The sequence below is a fragment of the Chroicocephalus ridibundus genome, chromosome 1 (genome assembly GCF_963924245.1).
Source record: "Chroicocephalus ridibundus chromosome 1, bChrRid1.1, whole genome shotgun sequence".
Classification (NCBI taxonomy): Eukaryota; Metazoa; Chordata; class Aves; order Charadriiformes; family Laridae; genus Chroicocephalus; species Chroicocephalus ridibundus.
In genome coordinates, this window is record NC_086284.1 from 212,025,924 (window position 1) to 212,046,072 (window position 20,149).

Sequence of the window (20,149 nt, forward strand, 5' to 3'; positions counted from 1 at the left end):
CTATGTGGCTTCAGGATTCACAGTGATGCACACAACTCACATCCCGAGAAATGATGGGATTTTTTCACTGTTTCACGCACGCCACATTGTGCGGTGACAGATATTTCATACACTTATTTTGAGAGAAATAAACTCACTAGTGTGAGAAACTGTAGGATGAGATCAGACTGCTAGCCGAAGTGGTGAAATTGGCTCAAAACAGCGGATGCCAGATGAAGTCCCAGCATATGTGGTTTTATAGATAGGCTGATGTTTATCTAACTGCAGAAAAACTTGTTTGACTGTGAGAACTTTGATAAAGATGTGGCTCTGTAACACCAATTTCCATGTGAATCCAACTGCAGTGCAGGCTCCTGTTTCTGTGCTGGGTCACCCGGATTCCACAGCATTTCTTTGTGTCATTGTCCTTGATGGGCAACACTGGAATGCAGATAAAAGGTCCATTTTGAAGGAAAGATCTGCTAAAAGATCATTTTTCCCTCTTGGTCATACCAACATACTCTGAATTTAAACCAATGGACTTCAAGCCAACAAATCTGTTTTTCTAACCCCATTGCTCGCTGGTGATGGGCCAAGAAGGAAAGTGGGCAAGAGCCTAGAAGGGACGGGTGCTGGGGTGGGTATATGCAAGTAAAACCTGCCACAATGAATTTCTGTGAAACACTGACAGACAGGCGAAAAATCCACCTTCAGTGGGGGCAAGTGGTTTTCTGTAGGTGGTGGCACCTGATAGAGTGGTATGGCTAGCATCTCGTCTGGCTACCTCTGCGGCCTCAGCTCAAGCCATCGGATGTAACGGCAGCTGGGGTCAGAAGAAACAGCTTTTTTCAGAGACATGGAGAAAAGTAGCGAGCACTTCCCTGTGTGTCTGACCTGAGACCACACATCATACAGCTTTTCACCTTAAATGCATAAAGGTGTCCTGACTCACTGCTTCAGCACTATTAATTAACCCTGCTTTCTTTTTTTTTTCTTTTGAAGGGTGCAGAGAGAAGGCATCAGGAAAGAAAGCAAAAAAAGCGAGCTCTCTCATGACATATTTGAGTGCTTTAACAGTTTCAACCTTTTTTTTAAGGAAGTTAAATAGCAAGAAATGTAGAGCGCTAGTTAACCACGCGTTCCAGATTTGTGAATTTCAAATAAGGAGTCGGTAACTGCGAGCAATTCGCTGACATAACGAAGACGCAGAAGGCAGCAGAGCCTCTTCCATTGCAGTGAGGTTGAGCAGAGATTATTGCTTTAACCGAACTTTCAACTCCTTGAAACTTGATCATTTTAGAGGAAAAAAAAGGGTATAAGAGATCAGCAGGCTGCCACACTTCTTGTTCACCTTCCAGGAGAGAGAAAAGCCTTTTTCTTATTTAGGTGGGGAATTATCTTCTTTCCCTTTTCTAAGAATCATATTTCAGAGGCAGCAGCATTTCTCGTCAAAACACGCGCATCTGCAAGCAAACTAGCTCAGAGCATGCCAGCTGCTTGCCAGGTTCAATTTGGGGCTGAACGTGGCTAATGGCAACACAAACCACTTTCGACATTGGAACAGATGCATCGTTTGGTCTCGTTCCCGGCGGTCGGGAGTGGCTGGAGGGGGATGGGGAGGAAACCCAGTGTGTGATGAGCACAGAGATGGTCTCCTCTCCTAGTGTCGCACAACTTGCTCCTCCAGCAAGGGGGGAGGCCAAAAGCCAGGCCAAACCCTCTTTAATCGAAGCAGCATCAATTTAGGAGTCCGTCCCAGCTGGAGACGGACAGGTTGTGGCTGTGCCCAGAGGGAACCTGCAGAGCAGATGTCCCCCGCGATGGTCCAGGAGGCACTTGCCAGGGTGGGGACAGGGCACAGACAGATGATCCATCCCAGGGCACTGGTGCTTTGCCTCCCTTGTGGCTGCTCCCTCCCACTAAGACGTAGCTGAGCGCAGATCCAGCCCTGACCCACGACCGCTTGTCCACAGAAAGGGTTGACATTACTGCAGCACCGCTGTGTTTGTGGGGCTGACACACGCAAGATGCTGCCAACAGGAAGGACAGCATCACCGCAAAAGAGGTTAAGTTTCAGGAATCTAAATCATATATTCTAGGTACACGCTCTGATGCATCCTCCACCAAACCCTCCCTGTTCCTTCAGATTCCAGAGGGAAAATTAGTCTCCTGGCATAGGGGTAGCCTTTCTGAACACTATCTACCCTCGACCCCAGAGCCCATTTGTTTAAGGATTGGATAATTAATTTTCAGAGGAAACATCTCTATTGAATATTGAATAACTCCATACGTGAACTAAGACAGCTAAATCATGTAGGCAATTCTGAAAATCTTTTCCAGAATCAACACTATTCATCCTGTTTGGACATCACCATTCTTCTCCCTCGCAACTGCAAATCTTCCTATTACATCTTTCAAATATCAGGTTGTGTGTTACACACCAACGTACACGGAGCAATGCACTTTGTGAAGACTGAATTTGGTCATCTTTCTTTCTGTGAAAAGAAGCTGTGAAACGCATTAAAAAGTTTCACGACTTGCCCCACATTTTTAAAACTGAGAGAACATTTTCAGATGCAGTAAGGAACAGCACGACATACTGTGGTGCTGGATACGCTGATGCCTTCAGTAGCTCCGGTGAAGCCCATGCAATTATTAGTGATTTGCAGCTGTAGTTTTCTTAAAATAAATGCAGAAGGAAAAAAAAAGTTGTGGTTTGTACAGGTGACCAGTCTTGGTCACAAAAGATGCTGTAAAGTACTGTTAGACAGACTCTGCCACAGGCAGCCACACAGATTCATACACACATGCAACAAAGCTGACACCAGATTCACTTCATAAAAAATTAACAAGAGCTACAATACTAATACCCACCGAAACCACTGTGTAAGTCTTGTCAAACACACTTCATTTCATTCTTTAAAAGGATTACAAGTTGCTTGCTAAGGGTGACTGAGAGAGTGTAATAGACTTAGGGTTTCTAATACGGTTAACTTAGTTTTGCATGTCATTCTGATGCAGAAGGTACTACCACACAATACCAGTAAGGCACATGGATTAAGAACTGCCTGAGTAACAGATCTCAGATAGGAACATCGGTGGGAAACCATCGCTGAGCAGGGAGGAAGGGGCAGCTCTGCCTGTCCTGGGACTGAGTCTGATGCCTGTCCACATTTTTATCAATGATCTGCAGGCAAATAGAAAAGGAACGGTATTAAAATCGGTGTGTGAGAGACTGACAGAGTGATAAACCCTGAAGTAACACAAACGACTTGGATCTCTTGGCAAGCGCAAGCCCGCTCAAAGTCTGCAGAAGGCAGAAATGCATCAGGGGAGCAGCAAGCCAGAGGGCTCAGAGCAGAACCACCATTCAAGACGTGTAGAGCAGAACCACCATCCACTGTCAAGAGGTGCAAAAGGTGCCAGTGAGATCTGTGGATATATTCAGAGGTGGAGGTAGAGATGCGTAGGATGAATCGTGTGTATTACAGGCAGGAAGATCATTCTAAATACCGAATAGAGTTGTGATTCGGCATTTTTAAGAGGTCCATGCAAAAGAAAAGGACTTCAAATGCTTTTAAAATCAGAGATAACGTCTTTCAGTGAGAGGTCTGAAGTGCTTAGTCTATTTAGTTTATCAAAAGAAGATTGAAAGTCAAGCATCTCCAGGGGGAGAAAACACAGGATCCCACTGGACTCTCTAACCAAGCAGAGAACTGTGTAAGAAGAACTACCTTCTGGAAGGTGCACCCAGACAATTTCAAATTGGAAATAACATACCCATTTTTAACAGGAAGAATGACTGATTGCTGGAACAATCTGTCATGGCATGTGATGGACCCGTTGTCTCTCAAGTGCTTCGTACCGTAACTGGACACCATATGGAAGAAAAGCTCATGCCAAATACAAATTATCAGCCTCAGCATTGGTCCAACTGGATGCATTTTAATGGCCTGTGAGGTCAAATGAGCGAATCTAATTAATCCCCCTCCTCTTAAACTCTTTGAATTGAGAGCAATGGTATCTTACCTCCCTCCTGGGACGCACCACCGATGAGGGGCATCCTGAAACAGGAGCCCTGCCCATTGTGTAACCACTTCCAAGGAGCGCTTGTGCGAGGTTACTCTGCAGATCTGATCGCACTTTACAATCACTTTGCAGACACGGAAACGGCTCTCCAGAGGGCAAAACAGACCATAAACAGGCTTGCCTCTTTTGCCCTTTGACTGCAAGGCTCCAGGATCACGTTCTGCCTTTTAGCACAGCTGTGGCCTTCCCAGTGATTTTGGTGGACTAGGATCAATGTTAGTTGGCACATTTCTCTTTTGGTAACTGACCCTAACAATCTCACGTTGCTTAACTTTCTGAGCTGGGGGACAGGACAGGCTTGTCATGAACCCAGCTGGACTAACAGAGTAGATGCTCACATGTATATGACTGCTCAACTTCCGAGGTCTCAAACCTTCCTTTGAAGTGTTTTCTCATGTCAAATATCTCTCAGATACTGTCACACTGTGAGAGGGATCAGAATATTTGTGATTTCACCAGAAGATTAATCAAAGCTGCCTCAATGCCCTGCATCCTCCAACACCAAACCTATAATATATTCAATCGTTTTCCTCCGTTATGCAGCCCTGGCCACTCAGTCTTACACTTTCCCTCAGCTAGCTTCCCATCCCACACCACTTGGATACACTACTTGGACTCTCTATCACTCTTCTCAGCAGACATTTTTCTCCAAACGTTTCTTATGATACCTAAAACTATTTCAGCTCTTCTGTTTGTTCTGTTGCCACTGAGAATGGGCACATACATGTGTATCCTTCTGTGTCCCCCTGTCTCTCAATACGTTACAATTTCAAAAAAGACAAAGGACTGGATTTTGCCAGAGTATAAGAACATTAGAAGGGGGTAGCAATGGAGCAATTCTAGTCAAACCAGTGAAAATACACAGGAAAAATAATCTCAAACACTGGCTTTCCATCTCTCCCTGCTCCATTCCTATGTTGTTCATCCAAAGCCCCACTGCTTGGGATTCAGGTGAGATGCTGCCATCTCCTCCAGGCAGAGTCTGGGCTGAATTATCTCAGCCTCCTGTGGGCAGAGGTGAAAACCATAGCTCAGAAAGGAAATATGAGGTTGGCAGCATCCTGCAGTTGTCCCTCTGAACAGCTGCTGGGTTCAGCAGACACATACCACAAAGCTGGAGGAGATGATGTGGCCAAGGACGAGTACATAGAGGCATCTGTTCAGTGACACCCTGGGACATTGGGGTCCACACAACATGGAACCAAGGACCAAGCAAAACACAGGATCAGGAGAAAAAAAAAAGCCAAAGGACAAGAGGAAATCATTGCTTCATTATTAATGTTTCCTATAATCTCAGCCAGCTTCAGAATGTCTTCTCTGAATAATTTATATGAGGCTTCTCCAATAGACTGTGAATAATTGATGCTCGTTTTCTTCAGTCATTATATCCCAATGTGTTACCAGGAACCAGACTGAATCTTAATTTAAGAAAAAAAGTCTGTCAAGCCTGTTTAGGCTTGTAATGCGATCACACTGAAAGCTGATATAACCTGGGGAAGATTACCTTCTGTGCAAGAGACCCTCCCTTTTCTTAAGAGTAAATAATTTTTCCTTTTATCCAAGATATTACAAAATAGAGCAATGCTTTTTCCAGTTAATCTCTTTGACAGGAACAATACCGTTTTCCCCAGCTGGCCTGGCACTTTTTTATTATCACTTTTATTTCACCATTTGGACACTGAAAGGTGTGGTTTTTGGAATGGGAACACTCAATAAATTCATGAAATTGTGGCGTAGAGTGGAGGAAGTCAGGCATCACCAAGAGGTTAGCAAGCACATTTGCTGCCAGTGTTACAACCACCATCCTAATGGCTCAGCACTGGAGATGGCAGGAAACGTACCTCGAGGTGAGTGAGTAGCTCTCCAGGCCCCACTGACTCCATCAGGCTCATTTTGATTGCTCACCAACCAAAGTGGTTGGTGCAAATGGCTTCTAGTGCCATTTGAGATGTCCTCTGCACGCACACAAACACACAGTGCTTGCCTCTCATCCCTCTACCAAGCCACAGCAAAGCTCAAGGTCTTGCCATCTGCTTTTCTGTTGAAAGACAAGCCTCTGACTCAGAGGAAGTTGTGTTTAATCTATGCAATTACATCGTGTACACAAATAGGGTGAAGAAACCACCAAAAGATACTAAGGCCAACCTTTCTCCTGGAAGTCTTAATACACACATCAACATGCAGCTCCTGGTAACTCTTCTCCAAGAATTAAACTCTGTGGGTTCAGTGCAAACTCTTCTTCTTCTTCTTTAACTATCTACCTAAAAGAATCTGTGCTTCAAAAAGCTAACAATGGGACGTTTTTCTGCAAAGACAGTGTATTGCTCACGCACACAGGAAAAAATCTGGAAAAATTACTTGTAACGCTGGGGTATCTCTCAAGGTAACAATATGCATTAGGAAAACATCCAGGTAGAAATGCCATGGCAAAACGCAGCCTTGAGCCTCAGTCCAGTTGAGAAACCTAACACCATCTATAGGACTCACCTACCTGACTTGAGTTAGGAACATGCATCAGCAGGCATACTCTAAGAGGAATAGGAATAAAAATCTGCTTGAGTGCTTTGCTAAATCACAGCCTTTTAGTAGTGACTCTCAAACCCTGCCATGCACACCACTGCTGGCCAAACACCTTTGCTACATGACAGACTTGCGTTAATTCCTCAGTTTCATGGTTTTCCTGAGAGCAACCTCCGCTGCTGTGTGCTAATCCTTTCTCCTGTGTGCTCTAGTGGAAAAGCCTTTCCTTTTCCTTTCATAAAAGACATAAAAATTATCCTAGAGATAGATACAAAAGACACTCGGGTAAAAATGAGTTGCCCAGTCCTGCAGGCCGTACACACAAAAGTGCCCCTATAAAGACCATGACTTTGAAATCTACTTCTTGCACATCTTGCTGTTCGTGTCAGAGATTACTGCAGAAACAGTTATATTATGTTCTTCTCTGTCAGACATCCTTAATTGCTAGGTAATACATGACAGGCCAAGGGCCAAATCTATAGCACTTCAAGAAATTCTCAGACTTCATCCCCATTAAGAAGCCACTTTCTTGGTACTTAGGTTTGAGAGAGTAGCCTTCCATATGGGACTTTCCTATGTTGACTGGCAGCTTCATGAGAGCCACACAACTGTTCAAAAGAGAGGGGAGAAGGGAAGGTGTTAGTCAAAACGAGGGAGGAGATCAGCATATACCGTTCGAGTGAGCAACCTCAAGAATGGAGGAATGAAAGGGGAGATCTTCAGAATACACCTTTTGAATAAAAAATAGTACTTTTCCTATCGCTCAGGATACCCAACAGCATCTGCCACCTTATGTAAGCATATCTATGTGCATATGTCAGATCTAAATGACATGGTTAAACACCCGCAGCCATTAATAGCTTGACCTCATTGTTTCTTCCACGGTGAATACCCAAAGAAGCAACGTCTGGATGACATCGAAAATTAAAAAAATACAAGTACATCAAGGTTGATGAAGACAAGATCCAGTGCTTTCAAGCCATGAGGAAAAATGAGAATGGATACATGCCTAGTCCTCAGAGCTACGCTGATTTCAATGTATTTCCTCCCTTTAGTTGAAACAAAGAAATCCCAATCATTTTGAAGCCCATTAATAAGACCAGAAAATAAACCTCAGTGAATGTCAAATAAAAAAAGGGAAAAAGCCTCTCTGATAATTTGTTAGGATTCACGTTTGCTTCAAGAGGCCACAACTCTAACTTATTTAAGCCCTATGAAAATTAGTTCTTACATAGGTTCATATATGAAGACAATGACATTGTGTTGATAATAATATTTTTTTTATTACATAACGAACTATTTTCAGATAACATAAATAAATGTGCCTGTGTAATAAATAACGCCATTCTCATGGGAGTATTTGTATGTACATTCACATCCACATGTGTAATAATGTAAATATCAAAGAAACTACTAAAACTTATCATTGCTGTTTTCAAGTCTTCACCAGCCAAATTTCAAAATTCTAAATAAAACGCTGGAAGAACCAGCTCTTTAGCACAAAGCCTACACAGACTTTGCCTGAATACAAATCTAGTTGACAATGAACAGATGTAAACTCTATGTCAGCAGGCTGTAGGCAAGCCTGCAGTTTTTGCCAGATGTATAACATTCATTTTATATTACCCATCTACACAGATACATATGTGCATACGCCGTATGTTATAAAATTTGCAGATGCACACTGACTTCAAGGGAATTAGGAGCAGACCCACTTCTTACCTGCTTGGATACCCAATCTTACCAGAGACTGAGAGAACACCAAACTCAAAACCTTCTATTTAAGTTTTCCATCATGAAAGCAGCATGTTAAAACGCCTGCAGATCGCTTAAATTGCCCTAACCTGTTATAAAACCTACAAGCCTTTAAAAGGCCTTTTGCCCTAATTGTGTCTGAATTGCACTGCAATTATCAGGAAGATCCATATCTCCTCCTGCGGTATCCTAGGAGCAGATTACACAAATTAGAATAAACTCAACAAACACAGCTCAGTAGCAATAAATCAGGACAATTTTTGCTCCCGGTGAAGTCCATTGCCCCAGTGAAGTCCGTTGTAATTAAGGACAGTCTATTCTCCGAAGTCAGCGGAGCTTTTCACACGCTTACCTTTTGGCACAGGCTCACACGCCTCGCCTCCACACTGAAGCACATTTCTGATTTCAAAGAAGTTGCTCCCGCCTTAGTGCCACCAGGTGAAGGTGGAATTCGCCAAGCAGAGCCATTAGTAACAACACGGCACCGCACTTCATCCAGTCCTTCCATATTATCAATATTTTTTGTGTCTCCCTTCTTAAGAAAGCTTGCGAATTATAACTGGCATTTGGATGCTGACTGTAACAGTGACCCTACCAGCACTTTGTTCCCTCCAACGTGGCAAATTCAACTCCTTTTGAAATTGCTCTATTACTCTCCCTACAGTTTCTTTATCATGCACATAGCGCCACTAACATTAACAGGTATTTATGAGATAAGGTGCAACCTATTCGTGTTTAGGATGGCAAAAAATAAATCATATTCAGTGGAGTAAGAGAGTTAATATTAAAAAAGAATTTGAGGTAAAAATGTGAACCCTTTAAGCCCTTTTTTGTCACAGACTCTGCTGCGAGGAGCGTATCAGTGCACCTGGGCACAGTAAGGGCACACTCTCAGACAGATATTTGGGTTGTACTTGAGCGAAGGGAGACAGAAAAGAGAGGAAGGAAAGGAGACATGGAAGGAAGGCAGGCTCCAAATAAAGACTTTTAATTTGAGTGTAAAACACGCAGCATATGGTCGGGCTGGCAGAAAAGCCTGGCTGTGGCCGCCAAAGCAGACTGCAGCGTAGTGTCAGCAGGAGCGCGATGCCAAGTCCTGCTCCCACCGCCAGGCCCCGAAAGGTCCCCGTTAGACACCCCATACAGCCCCCACACCCAAGTGAAGGGTTTTCAGAGGTATCAGCCATATGGGGGTGCAGGCAAGGGCTTAGCCCCCAAAGCAAACTGCTCCCACTCACTGCCATAAACATCTTCCATTTAAAAAGCCATGCAGACTGCCCTGATGGCAGTGATCCTTATCAGCTAAATGCCCTTCCTGCTACCAGACTCATGAGGAGATCAGAGTGAGATCTGTGGTAATTAAAAATGAAGGAGACTAAATTAGTTAAGGACATTTGAGTTGCAGTGGAGTGATTCAGAGGTCTGGATTTCACCGTCTGCCGCCCCCCAGCACAACGCTCCCTGCCTCCAGGTATGTACCCCACCTCCAAACCAGTACAGAGAAGATGCCTGGAGGGGACATCTTAAATGTGAAGCAGAGGAGAGACACACAGAGTAGCTTTAGGAGTACTAAATATTTGCTTTTTTCCTATCCAAGATCATTGCTGCACTTTTAACGTCTCTCTTTGCAGGATCCCTTGCAACTGTGATGTGCCGGTGTCAAAAATATGACTCGTCTCCAAACAAACATCAGCATAAGAGAGGTGGCAAAGGCCAAGCTGCCTGGCATACCCATGCCATGGCCTGTCCAGAGGCAGCCTTGAGGTCCCACACTGCACCCAGTGACAAAACACAGGCTGATGTCCTGATGTGGGGTCTCAAACTGTCCGCAGCCTCACAGGGCAAGCAAATCAGAAATAAAAGAGAGCAAAATATAGAAATAAAGACATATGTTGACCCAGTGCTTTGCCAGTGAGCTATGGTGCTGCACAGCTGCTCCTGCACCTTCCCTCCCACATCTGGGGTCACTGCATTGCAGGGCCTCCTACAGCATGGCAAATATCTGTCATGGGATGTTCCTTCTCGCTTCCTACCTCCCACCTGGATGGTAAAGATGTTGTGGGGAGGCTGGCAGGGGGGGAAGGTGGTCTCATCACGCTTGAGCGGTCAAAAGATGACAGTCCTTTCTACGTTGAACCCCACGACTAATTCTCAGAAGACCCTGTCTGCAGGTAAACTTCGCCGATTAAGTTTTTGAAGACCCCAAAGGGATAAATCCCGGCATGTTTCAGAGACTACACCCATTTGGGGGAATGCTGGCAGTTATATTCAGCGGGTCACAGTCAGCTGTGCTTTGCAGGTCGGCGTGCACTTCAAAATGCAGCAGAGCACTGAGACATCCAACCTAATTTTAAATGGGTTCATTAGAACGAAAAGCAGTAAAACACGACGCCCTGAAAATGAACACATCTCAAGACACCGACTGAGCTCCGGTGTCACAGTTAGATTGCTCCAGATATACGTGAAGCACCTGAGCTAGTGTATTTTTAGCAGTCTCAAGTGTCTTTCCACTCCACTGGAGACCACAGTCTAGACATATTTACAGAGATGATTGGAGACATTTAACATATTGTTAGACCGTCTTTCGAATTCCTAGTTCAGGGACAATTTAAAGAGAATGACTGCTGAGCATTTGGAAGTGGGAGAGATTGGCGCAGTATTCTCAGGATCCAAAATTAATGACAGCCTGCAAGTCAATTCTGTTTTCAGAGAGCAGTAAAGATCAATAGCAGATATTCTCAAGCATCAGGCATTTCTGAATAGATGAAAACAACTGCAAACAGTACATCATGAAGTCAGCAGCAGTGGCAGATGTTTTCCAAAAAAAATCCACATTCTCACTCAGATTCGTCCATATCCAGTGTCCTAACTGCCACCAAGGACCACTGAGGGCTCTGACAACCTCAAGGAGACAAAAAAAGCCCTAAGAGCTCGTGCTGCTGCTACACATGAAACCCATTTTTAAGAGCAGAGACGTAGCTGGCTCAGTTATATCTCAGGACTAGTAGATACCAAGCAAACCTTCTGCAGACAAGAGATCTCCAAAGCTGGAAATCATCCTGCTTGTGGTGATTGTACTGTGGTTCCCAGCTCTGCAGCTTGAAGGAGTGACAGACATACCTAAAGGAGTCCAGGACTCTACCAAATGTCAGGATGAGCCCCAGTGTCAAGATGCTCTGGTTCAGGGTAGGATCAACAAGATGTAGCAGAATCTGAATAAGTTTGTAGAATGAGCAGAAAGACTCATCTCAAAGGATATGCCACACTTACAGTACTTCTTGATAGGCCTCAGAATAAAATAACTCTAGACCTACAAGAAAATGAAGGCAATCCCATGGAGTCATTAAGTACTTGGTGAGATTTGTATGCAACCCCTGTCCAAGTCTTTAGCACAAATCTCACTCTGTACATGATCCCCTGAGAATCTGCATTGTAGCAGCCCCGAATACAGAAGTTTTCGTTTTCCTGAGGCTATAGCAACTTGTGCTTTTAGTATAAGACATCCTTGGGCCAGCTTCTGTGTTGTCAGATGAGACAGAGGACACCAGCTCGGAGAACACAAGAAGTCAGTGAGGGAGTGTCTTATCTGTCAACATTTTCAATTCAACTCAACATCAGCAATAGACCCCCATCCGCAAACTCTGAAGAATCATAGAATCATAGAATCATAGAATTGTTGAGGTTGGAAGGGACCTCTAAGATCATCAAGTCCAACCTTTAACCTACCCTGACAAAAGCCACTTCTAAACCATGTCCCTAAGTGCCAGGGCACATAATTTTCAACAGCTGCCTCTCCCAATATATCCCACCCATTGAAGAATGGACTGTCAGCCAAACTCTGTCCTGGTTCACATATTTTGCAGTAAGACGCACCACATTAGCCAAGTGGAATGGGAGGGGTGTTCCCTATGCGTTCCAGCAGTGATTGACTGCTGTTGGCAGATTCATGTTTTCTGCCTGAAAGATTGGTTGTTCTTAAAGAAAAAGGTGAAGGACTAAGAGATGAGAAACCTAAAACGACTTTTGCTGTCAGAATATAGCCAGACATCTCCCGAAGCCAGATAATCTACTACAGACAGAAAAAAAAAGACAGAACAACATTAACACCGCTGCACTCCCAAGAGCCCAGAGAGATGAGATCTGAAGGGTTCAGTAAAAGAAGTCAAATAGCCAATTGCTTCTCAAGACAGGGTAATCACCATGGGACTTAACAGCAACACAGCAAGGAGCAGAGATATCAACTGAGATGAGTTTTCCAGTGTATTTAACAGAATCCTGTACCTTGGGGTATAATATCACAGCCAATCTGCTGGGAAAATTTTTCCCCTTGTCTAGCAGGGGGCCAGGTACAGAGAAGCTAGAGACTCATCTATTGTTATAAAACAGTTGAATTTTCATTGGAACTGATTTAAGACCAGAAAGACAAACAGATAAAAGGAGATGAAGAGGGAAGTGCACCATTTGTCGAAATCTGTAGCAGAAAGTTGCGGAGAGTGTAATGTTGCTGGACCTTAAACCATTTACCACAAGGTTTAAGAAGAAATAGTGTATATCAGGAAAACTGAGTTATACCTACGTACTCCAGAGTACACCAGAAGTGGTTGTGCAGCAGAAGGCATAACACCGTCTGCTCCTTTATAGCACAGACAGCAAAAAGTAACAGACTTGAAGTACAACAAGGGAGATTCAACAGCAGAAAAAGCTGTAAGAGGAGGGAAAATGAATAGAAGAAAATAGATGAGCAAATGTCTGGGGAGCTTGTGGGCTCTTCATCACCGGAGGCCCCTGAAAACGATCCAGCCAAACATCAGCCACATATGACAAAGCCATTGCTTCTACAGCTATTTGGGCTGGGGGATGAATTATGGGATCACCTGAGGGGCTTCCCAGCTCTGTATTTCTGTAATTGAAAAACACACCCTAGGGATATACAGAGATTCCACATTTAAAACCTCAGAAAATAAACCCAAACACCAGGAATGACACAGGCAGCTTCTCAAATGATGCTTGCAAGCAGCCAGAAATCTTCCAGTGGTCAATACTGCTACAGAAAACACTTGTGTGCCTTACGCTGGAACATATGCTGTAAAGAAATGAACAATAAACCTTTACAGAAGAGTTAGAATTGAATAAAATCTCACCTCTCCTACACTAGAATGGAAAGGACATTGCCATTATTCATCCCGCTTGTCAGATACAATAATTTATACCCCGTGGTAAAAATTAATGAGAAAGTAAAGCACTGATGGGATCTTTTGTGAAGAGAATTGCTAGACCAAGGAAGTGTGATGGGGAAGAGCATTCAGCTCGGGAAGCTCCAGAACAGCGAGGGAATAGTTCAAATATGTTTGCAGGGCAGCAGTTTGCTTATGTCCCCAGATGCAAAGAAGTGTTTTAACGTGAAAAAAACCCACGTGGGACGAAGTGATATGAGAACATGAGAATACTCAAAGCTGTTAAAAACAAATACATAAATAAATGAAATGCAAAAGCTTCATCATGAGAATAACTCAGTCAAATAAGACATTTACCATTACTTATGCATTCAGCTTATTAATTAGCTAAATAATGCAATTAATGAGAATGTGGACACTCTGCAAATATAATTTGGCCATTCCTGGTCACCACTTTGGCCAATACAGTTCTAAATGAACTGGAGAGCTGCAGAACGTAAGAGTATGGCAGATCAAGACAAGCAACCACATCTCTTAAGGGGTGTTGTAATAGACATGGCTTGTCTGTGAATTAGCATACAGGGGTACCTGTAGCAGATACTGAGTTATACAACTACACTTCAAAGGCAATTCCTGCTCCACAGCTCCAAGAGACAAGAAGGTCTGGAGGAGAAGGACTACCTCAGGGATGCTCAGGGACATCAATGACAGAGCTAAGAAGCCACACAAGGGTAAATAGCAGAAAAAGCTAGTAACACTCTGTTAAATTAAAAGTGACAACATACTGCATTCCTTCCCTTTCACCGGGTCGGGTAGTCCAGAGCACTCCACCGACGGATTTGGGACAGCCACCCTCCATCTGGAGCCACTGCTGTCGCATTCTGTGTACTCGAAGTGGTAATCTGTCTGCAAGAAATTACAAAGAGTTTCAGTTTCATCATAACATTTGCATATTAAACTCATTAATCAAGACTGGGATTAGCAAACGCAGTTATAATTAAACCAGAAAGGAAGTAGCTGGCATGGAACATACTGTGCAGCACTCTCACTGCTTTGATGATCACCGTGTATCACCACAGAGCAAGCAGAAAGCACATCGGATGCTGTGCAGCACAAACGTTGAGGCAGAGGGTGGGATTTGCAAAACCACTTGAGAGACAGGACACAGATGCTACTAGAATTTTTTTTCCCAGTGTCTTAGAGTAGGATTGATCCCAAACTTATGGTCGTCATGGTATCTGATCTACAGTAGCCAACCAGGCTTCCTCTTTGTTCAATGGAGCAAGCCATACCCAGAGCACAAGTCATCCCATGTTAGGGTGGATGTCTAAGATGGATGGGAAGAATCACCTTCTGCGGGTGTCTTTCATCGATTTCAGAGGAAGCCCAGACAAATTAGGGGAGATAAACGCAGTATTGGGATACTCCTGAAAATGCCAACCCAGATCAGCTCTCAGGAGTACCTCAAGGCAGAATGATGATGTGAGGAAAGATCATCCCCATGGTCTCTGTGACTGATTTAAGCCCTGAGTAGTTGTATTGGGTTTGCGTGCAAGGTTTTGATAGCAGGGGGTTACAGAGGTAGTTTCTGTGAGAAGCTACAAGAAGCCTCCCCCATGTCCGATGAGCCGATGCCAGCCGGCTCCAAGACAGAACCGCTGCTGGCCAAGGCTGAGCCCATCATCAATGGTGGTAGTGCCTCTGGGATAACATATTTAAGAAGGGGGGAAAAAAACTGCATGGCAATGTCCAGAAGAGAGGAGTGAGAATATGTGAAAGCAATGACTCTGCAGACACAAAGGTCAGTGAAGGAGGAGGGCAGGAGGTGCCCCAGGCACTGGAGCAGAGATTCCCCTACAGCCTGTTGTGAAGATGATGGTGAGGCAGGCTGTCCCCCTGCAACCCATGGAGCTCCACGGTGGAGCAGTTATCCACCTGCAGACCATGGAGGTGAATGCTGGAGCAGATATCCACCTGCAGCCCATGGAGGACCCCACACTGGAGCAGGTGGATGCCTGAAGGAGGCTGTGACCCTGTGGGAAGCTCACACAGGAGCAGGCTTCTAGCAGGACCTGTGGAGCCATGAAGAGAGGTGCCCACGCTGTAGGAGGTTTTCTGGCAGGGCTTGTGACCCCGTGGGAGGCGCATGCTGGATCAGCCTGTTCCTGAAGGACTGCACCCCGTGGAAAGGACTCACGCTAGAGCAGTTCGTGAAAAACTGCAGCCCGTGGGAAGGACTCACATGGGAGAAGTTCATGGAGGACTGTCTCCTGTGACAGGGATCCCATGTTGGAGCAGGGGAAGAGTGTGAGGAGTCCTCCCACTAAGGAGGAAGGAGCGGCAGAGACAGGGTGTGATGAACCGACTACAGCCCCCATTCCCTGTCCCCTTGCGCTGCTGAAGGAGGAGGTGGAGAAATCGGGAGTGAAATTGAGCCCGGAAAGAAGGGAGGAGTTGGGGCAAGGTGTTTTATGATTTGGTTTTATTTCTCATTGTCCTACTCTGATTTGATTGGTAATAAATTAAACTAATTTCCCCAAGTTGAATCTGTTTTGCCCGTGATGGTAATTGTGGAGTGATCTCCTGTCCTTATCTCGACCCATGAGCCTTTCATTATATTTTCTCACCCCTGTCCAACTGAGGAAGGGGAGCAACAGAGCAGGTTTGGTGGGCACCTGGCATCCAACCAGGGTCAACCCACCACAGCAGTCTAAATGAAAACCAGTAAGAAACTTCCTACTATTATCTCAGAAAGAATACTAGCTATTTATCTTATTAAAAATATTCATTCAGATCCTAGATACAATCTAGACTCACGTCTACTTACATTTTTAGTTTTGTCTTTGTAGCTTTGTTTCCAAATTTATAGTCCAGAATTTTACTATTAAAATAAACCTCAGCAACATCTCATTCTTGAATTGGTTTGGTATCAAGAGAGAGGTTGGGTGAAGCTGGCAGAATTGGTGCATATCTTTCTTCAGAGGGAATAGACCTATATTAAAATGACACATACTGGCAAGCTCCATGAGATGTCTCCACATGGGCAAGACCATCTCCAACTCCCTTTGCAGTCAATAGGAAAGTGTTGGCCACGTGCCTATTTTAGACACCTGCTGCAGAGGGGACAAGGAGCTAACGCACATCCTAAAAATGCCTCTTTCTCTCTGCTGGCTACAGAGGGAGACCAGCCACTTGGTTTGGGTGGAGATTTCTCCATTTCCTCAGGGGAACCCCCGCCTCTGACACTGCATGACCCTGCATGGCCCATAAAAATAACACACAAAATCATGGGACTTAGGAAAACGGGTTCAGAGCTTTAGCCACAGCCTTGAGGTTTATACACCTTTAGGGTAGACAGGTGTGGTGGATCCATAAGATTTGTTGGTTCCTTTCAATTTAGGTGGTTTGTCCTGGCAGGACTGGCCATGAACCCAAGAGGGGGAAGGCAATGGTCATGCCTGCAGTCCAAGGCACAAGCAAAGGAGCTCCTTAGCTGGCATAGCTCGCTCTCACAACAGCAAAACCCATCCATGAGGCAGCATAAATCTGCCTTCCTAAAGATCTGTGCCACCATGACTGCAGACATCAGTCCCTAAGCTACGCTACCCTAGGAGGAGGTACTCTGTTGCACACAAGGATTATTTTGGGGCAATCTTTTCCTGCTCCTTCTATAACCCCTTGCAATGCTTCCCTCTCACATGATGGAGGAGAACATGGCGAATCAGGTGGATGAGGGTAGGTCCATGCTGGATCTAGTATAGATTAGTTAATTCCTGCAAATATTCAACTGACTCACATAGAGAAGACTTGCATTTCTCCTCATTTACTTACAGAAAAACAAACAATACTGAGTTTAATACTTTTCCTACTGTTACCATAGCTCTCCAGAGATATTCAGATGTTAATAAAGTTCTACCTAAACATCATTAAAGCATTTGGTATTTTGCATCCAAGTGCAAATAATATTCTAATTCCTCTGGAATTAATACTTTCATGGTTCAATAAATGTCTTTGTGGCTCAGCCTATGGTTTAGATACGTAACTAACAGCACAGCGGAAAGGCAAACTGTTTGTCTCAAAAATAAATCAAAGCATAAGAAGATACTATCAAAACCAGAACTACACATGAAATATGATATACTACACTCTCAACTCTATGAATAAACTCAATTAAAATACGCATTTTCCTCCTTTCATCTCATTATACAATCTTCAAGGAACATAAAAAAACAATCCTTAACCATCTTGGTATGAAATCTGCCTATGAGGCAACCAGAATATATAAATAACATATCTGTAACAGATCCATCTCATAGTTGATATCATATAAGAAAAAAAATAATCTATTAAATTAAATATGCAAGACTGGAGTGAAGCAAAGAAAAGGATATTGAAACCCTCTGAATCTGACTTATGTTCAGATCTCTCTTCTATTTCATATCAGGTCAAAAAAATTATAGAGAGCAGTTTGGTGTCAACAATCCAGGTTGCTCTCATAGCCACCTTCTCAAAATACACCTCAGGGATGCCTAGCCAGCAATCCCTCTGCAGCCAAGAAGGAGTCAGATGGGGTCTCAGAAGTGGTGCAGGTGGGAGGGACACACCATGCCGTGAAGAAACATCCCCTCTAATGGTGTCTACTATCACCAGAGATTCAAAACTCAGAACAGTAACTAAAATTATAAAGAAAAAAGGATTTCTGCTCTCCTTCCAAATTCAGGCAGAAGAGTCAGGTGTCCATCTCTCCTATTCCATCCCTTCATGGAAATCTCTCCAGATTTAACCAGTCAGAAGAGGTTTCCAGGGGAGATGGACCCAACAGATATCCTTCCCTCTGACCACCTCTGACCCTGTGTGCAGCTAGCTGTGTCCACCATGGAGCCTCAAGACTCACTAGGAAGTTTGTACAGCAAGACTAAGTTCTTACATGATCACTTTCCATGACTTTTACCTCTACTGTGATCAGTTCCCTTATGGAAGAGGGGGATTTCGTTTTGTTTTCTATCTGACTTTCAACTCAACTTGATGTCTGAAAACCACTCCACAGACTTGGTTGTTCCTCTGGTAATTGACTGTAACGAAGACTCTGCACATTAATTTCTGCCCTTGGTCACGCGCGCATAGCTCCAAAATCTCTTCCAGCTACCATCCCTACCATCTTCTCCCCTGTACTATAGTTTTATGAGAAACAACCACTGCAGATCCAGTTGTATCACTCTTTTAAAACCAGAATGTCTCTGTGTTGCATCACAGGCATGACAGCAGCTCACAACTTTGGCTGCACCACTGGCCAGCTTCAAATTAACCACCTTGGCTACTTATAGCGGGTGAATACAACTGCGTGGAGCTCTGGTTCAGCTAGATGATCCAGCGTCTCAAGCTGATTTAGCAGCCATGGTGATGCTGTCCCCAGCGCCCAGCGTAGCTCAGGTCTGTGCCTATGAGCTGGAAGCACGCCTTGACTGCAGCCCCAACACCCTCGGAGCACACGTGATATGTGCAAGCACTGGAAATCGCCCATTAACGCTGGCTTACCGGGCTCAGCGCTTCTAATCTGCCTCAGCAATTTGAACTTCCAAAGATAGAAGGCTGACAGAGGAGCCTCTGCAGCACCATGGGACGCTTATAACGCCTTTGCATCTCACTGAAAAATGCTGTTCTGTTATGCTGGGACTTCTCCTCCTCCCTGACAGAGAAATTTCTTCCCCCACCAGTTCTCTGAAGTGAATTTCATGGCAATCACATTGCCAGATGTTATCTGTTGCCAGCTATTACTCTGGTTTTGCCTCCAATGTTTTTTCCCTACTATCATCCAAACATATAGTATCTTTAAATTTGGCTATGCGCCTGTTTTAATTTTAACTGTAATTCTGACTCTGTTTTATTACTTTTCTGGGCTTGGCCTTGATGTTCTAAACTTGTCCCTCCCCCAGTTCAGCTGTTATTTCCTATAACATTTCCTATTTTATTGCTCATAATTCCTAGGCTTTGGCAAAACTGGTTTGAATTTCAGATCCAAAGAGCAGGTTTCCATAGGAAAGTGTCTCTGAGGAAAAATCGAACAACACCCCATATAGGGTTAAGCTAAAAAAAAAAAAGCAATTTTCTAAATGGAAAATTGATGCTGTTCCAAAAAGCTGCTCAGAATCAATGTGTAGCCCTCAGCATTAAGTTTCAAATGAAAGGTTAATAGTAACCTGAAAAATGCCGCCAAAAATAGGCAAGTGCATTTGTTTCACCTTATGTTGAATTTTGCGTTATTGTTCTCGGAGAATTAGTGAAATCACATCTACATTACCATGCAAAGCTGCTACAAGAAACTCTCTGACGTAAGTACTCTCTCTTTGAAGGACACCGTGTACAAAAAAGATGCCCTCATGCATGTACGTGACGTCGAAGAGATGGTGCACTGGTCACAGCTCTGCCAGGGGGAGAAAAAAATGACAGAATTTGTCCCACGTCCTGTGTTTAGAAAGCGTCGATATGGGATCAATGGTGTGGGGCAGCCACCCTTGCACGCACCCTGTGCAAAACTCCAGCAAACATCTCCTGGCTCTCTGGGGGCACCCGCACCTCCTGCTCACCATGAACTGACTGAGCAACACTTCAGCGAGGCACGTCCCCCCCAGCGT

At 44.2% G+C, this 20,149-nt stretch overlaps 1 protein-coding gene across 1 annotated transcript in view; it reads right to left on the reverse strand.

Annotated features, from left to right (window-relative positions):
* ELAPOR2 (endosome-lysosome associated apoptosis and autophagy regulator family member 2) overlaps positions 1-20,149 on the reverse strand; it is a 111,674-nt gene that overhangs the window by 40,661 nt on the left and 50,864 nt on the right. The window contains exon 2 of the mRNA XM_063323566.1: positions 14,303-14,423. Within this exon, the coding sequence (XP_063179636.1) occupies positions 14,303-14,423 (121 nt within the window). The remainder of the gene's footprint in view (positions 1-14,302; positions 14,424-20,149) is intronic.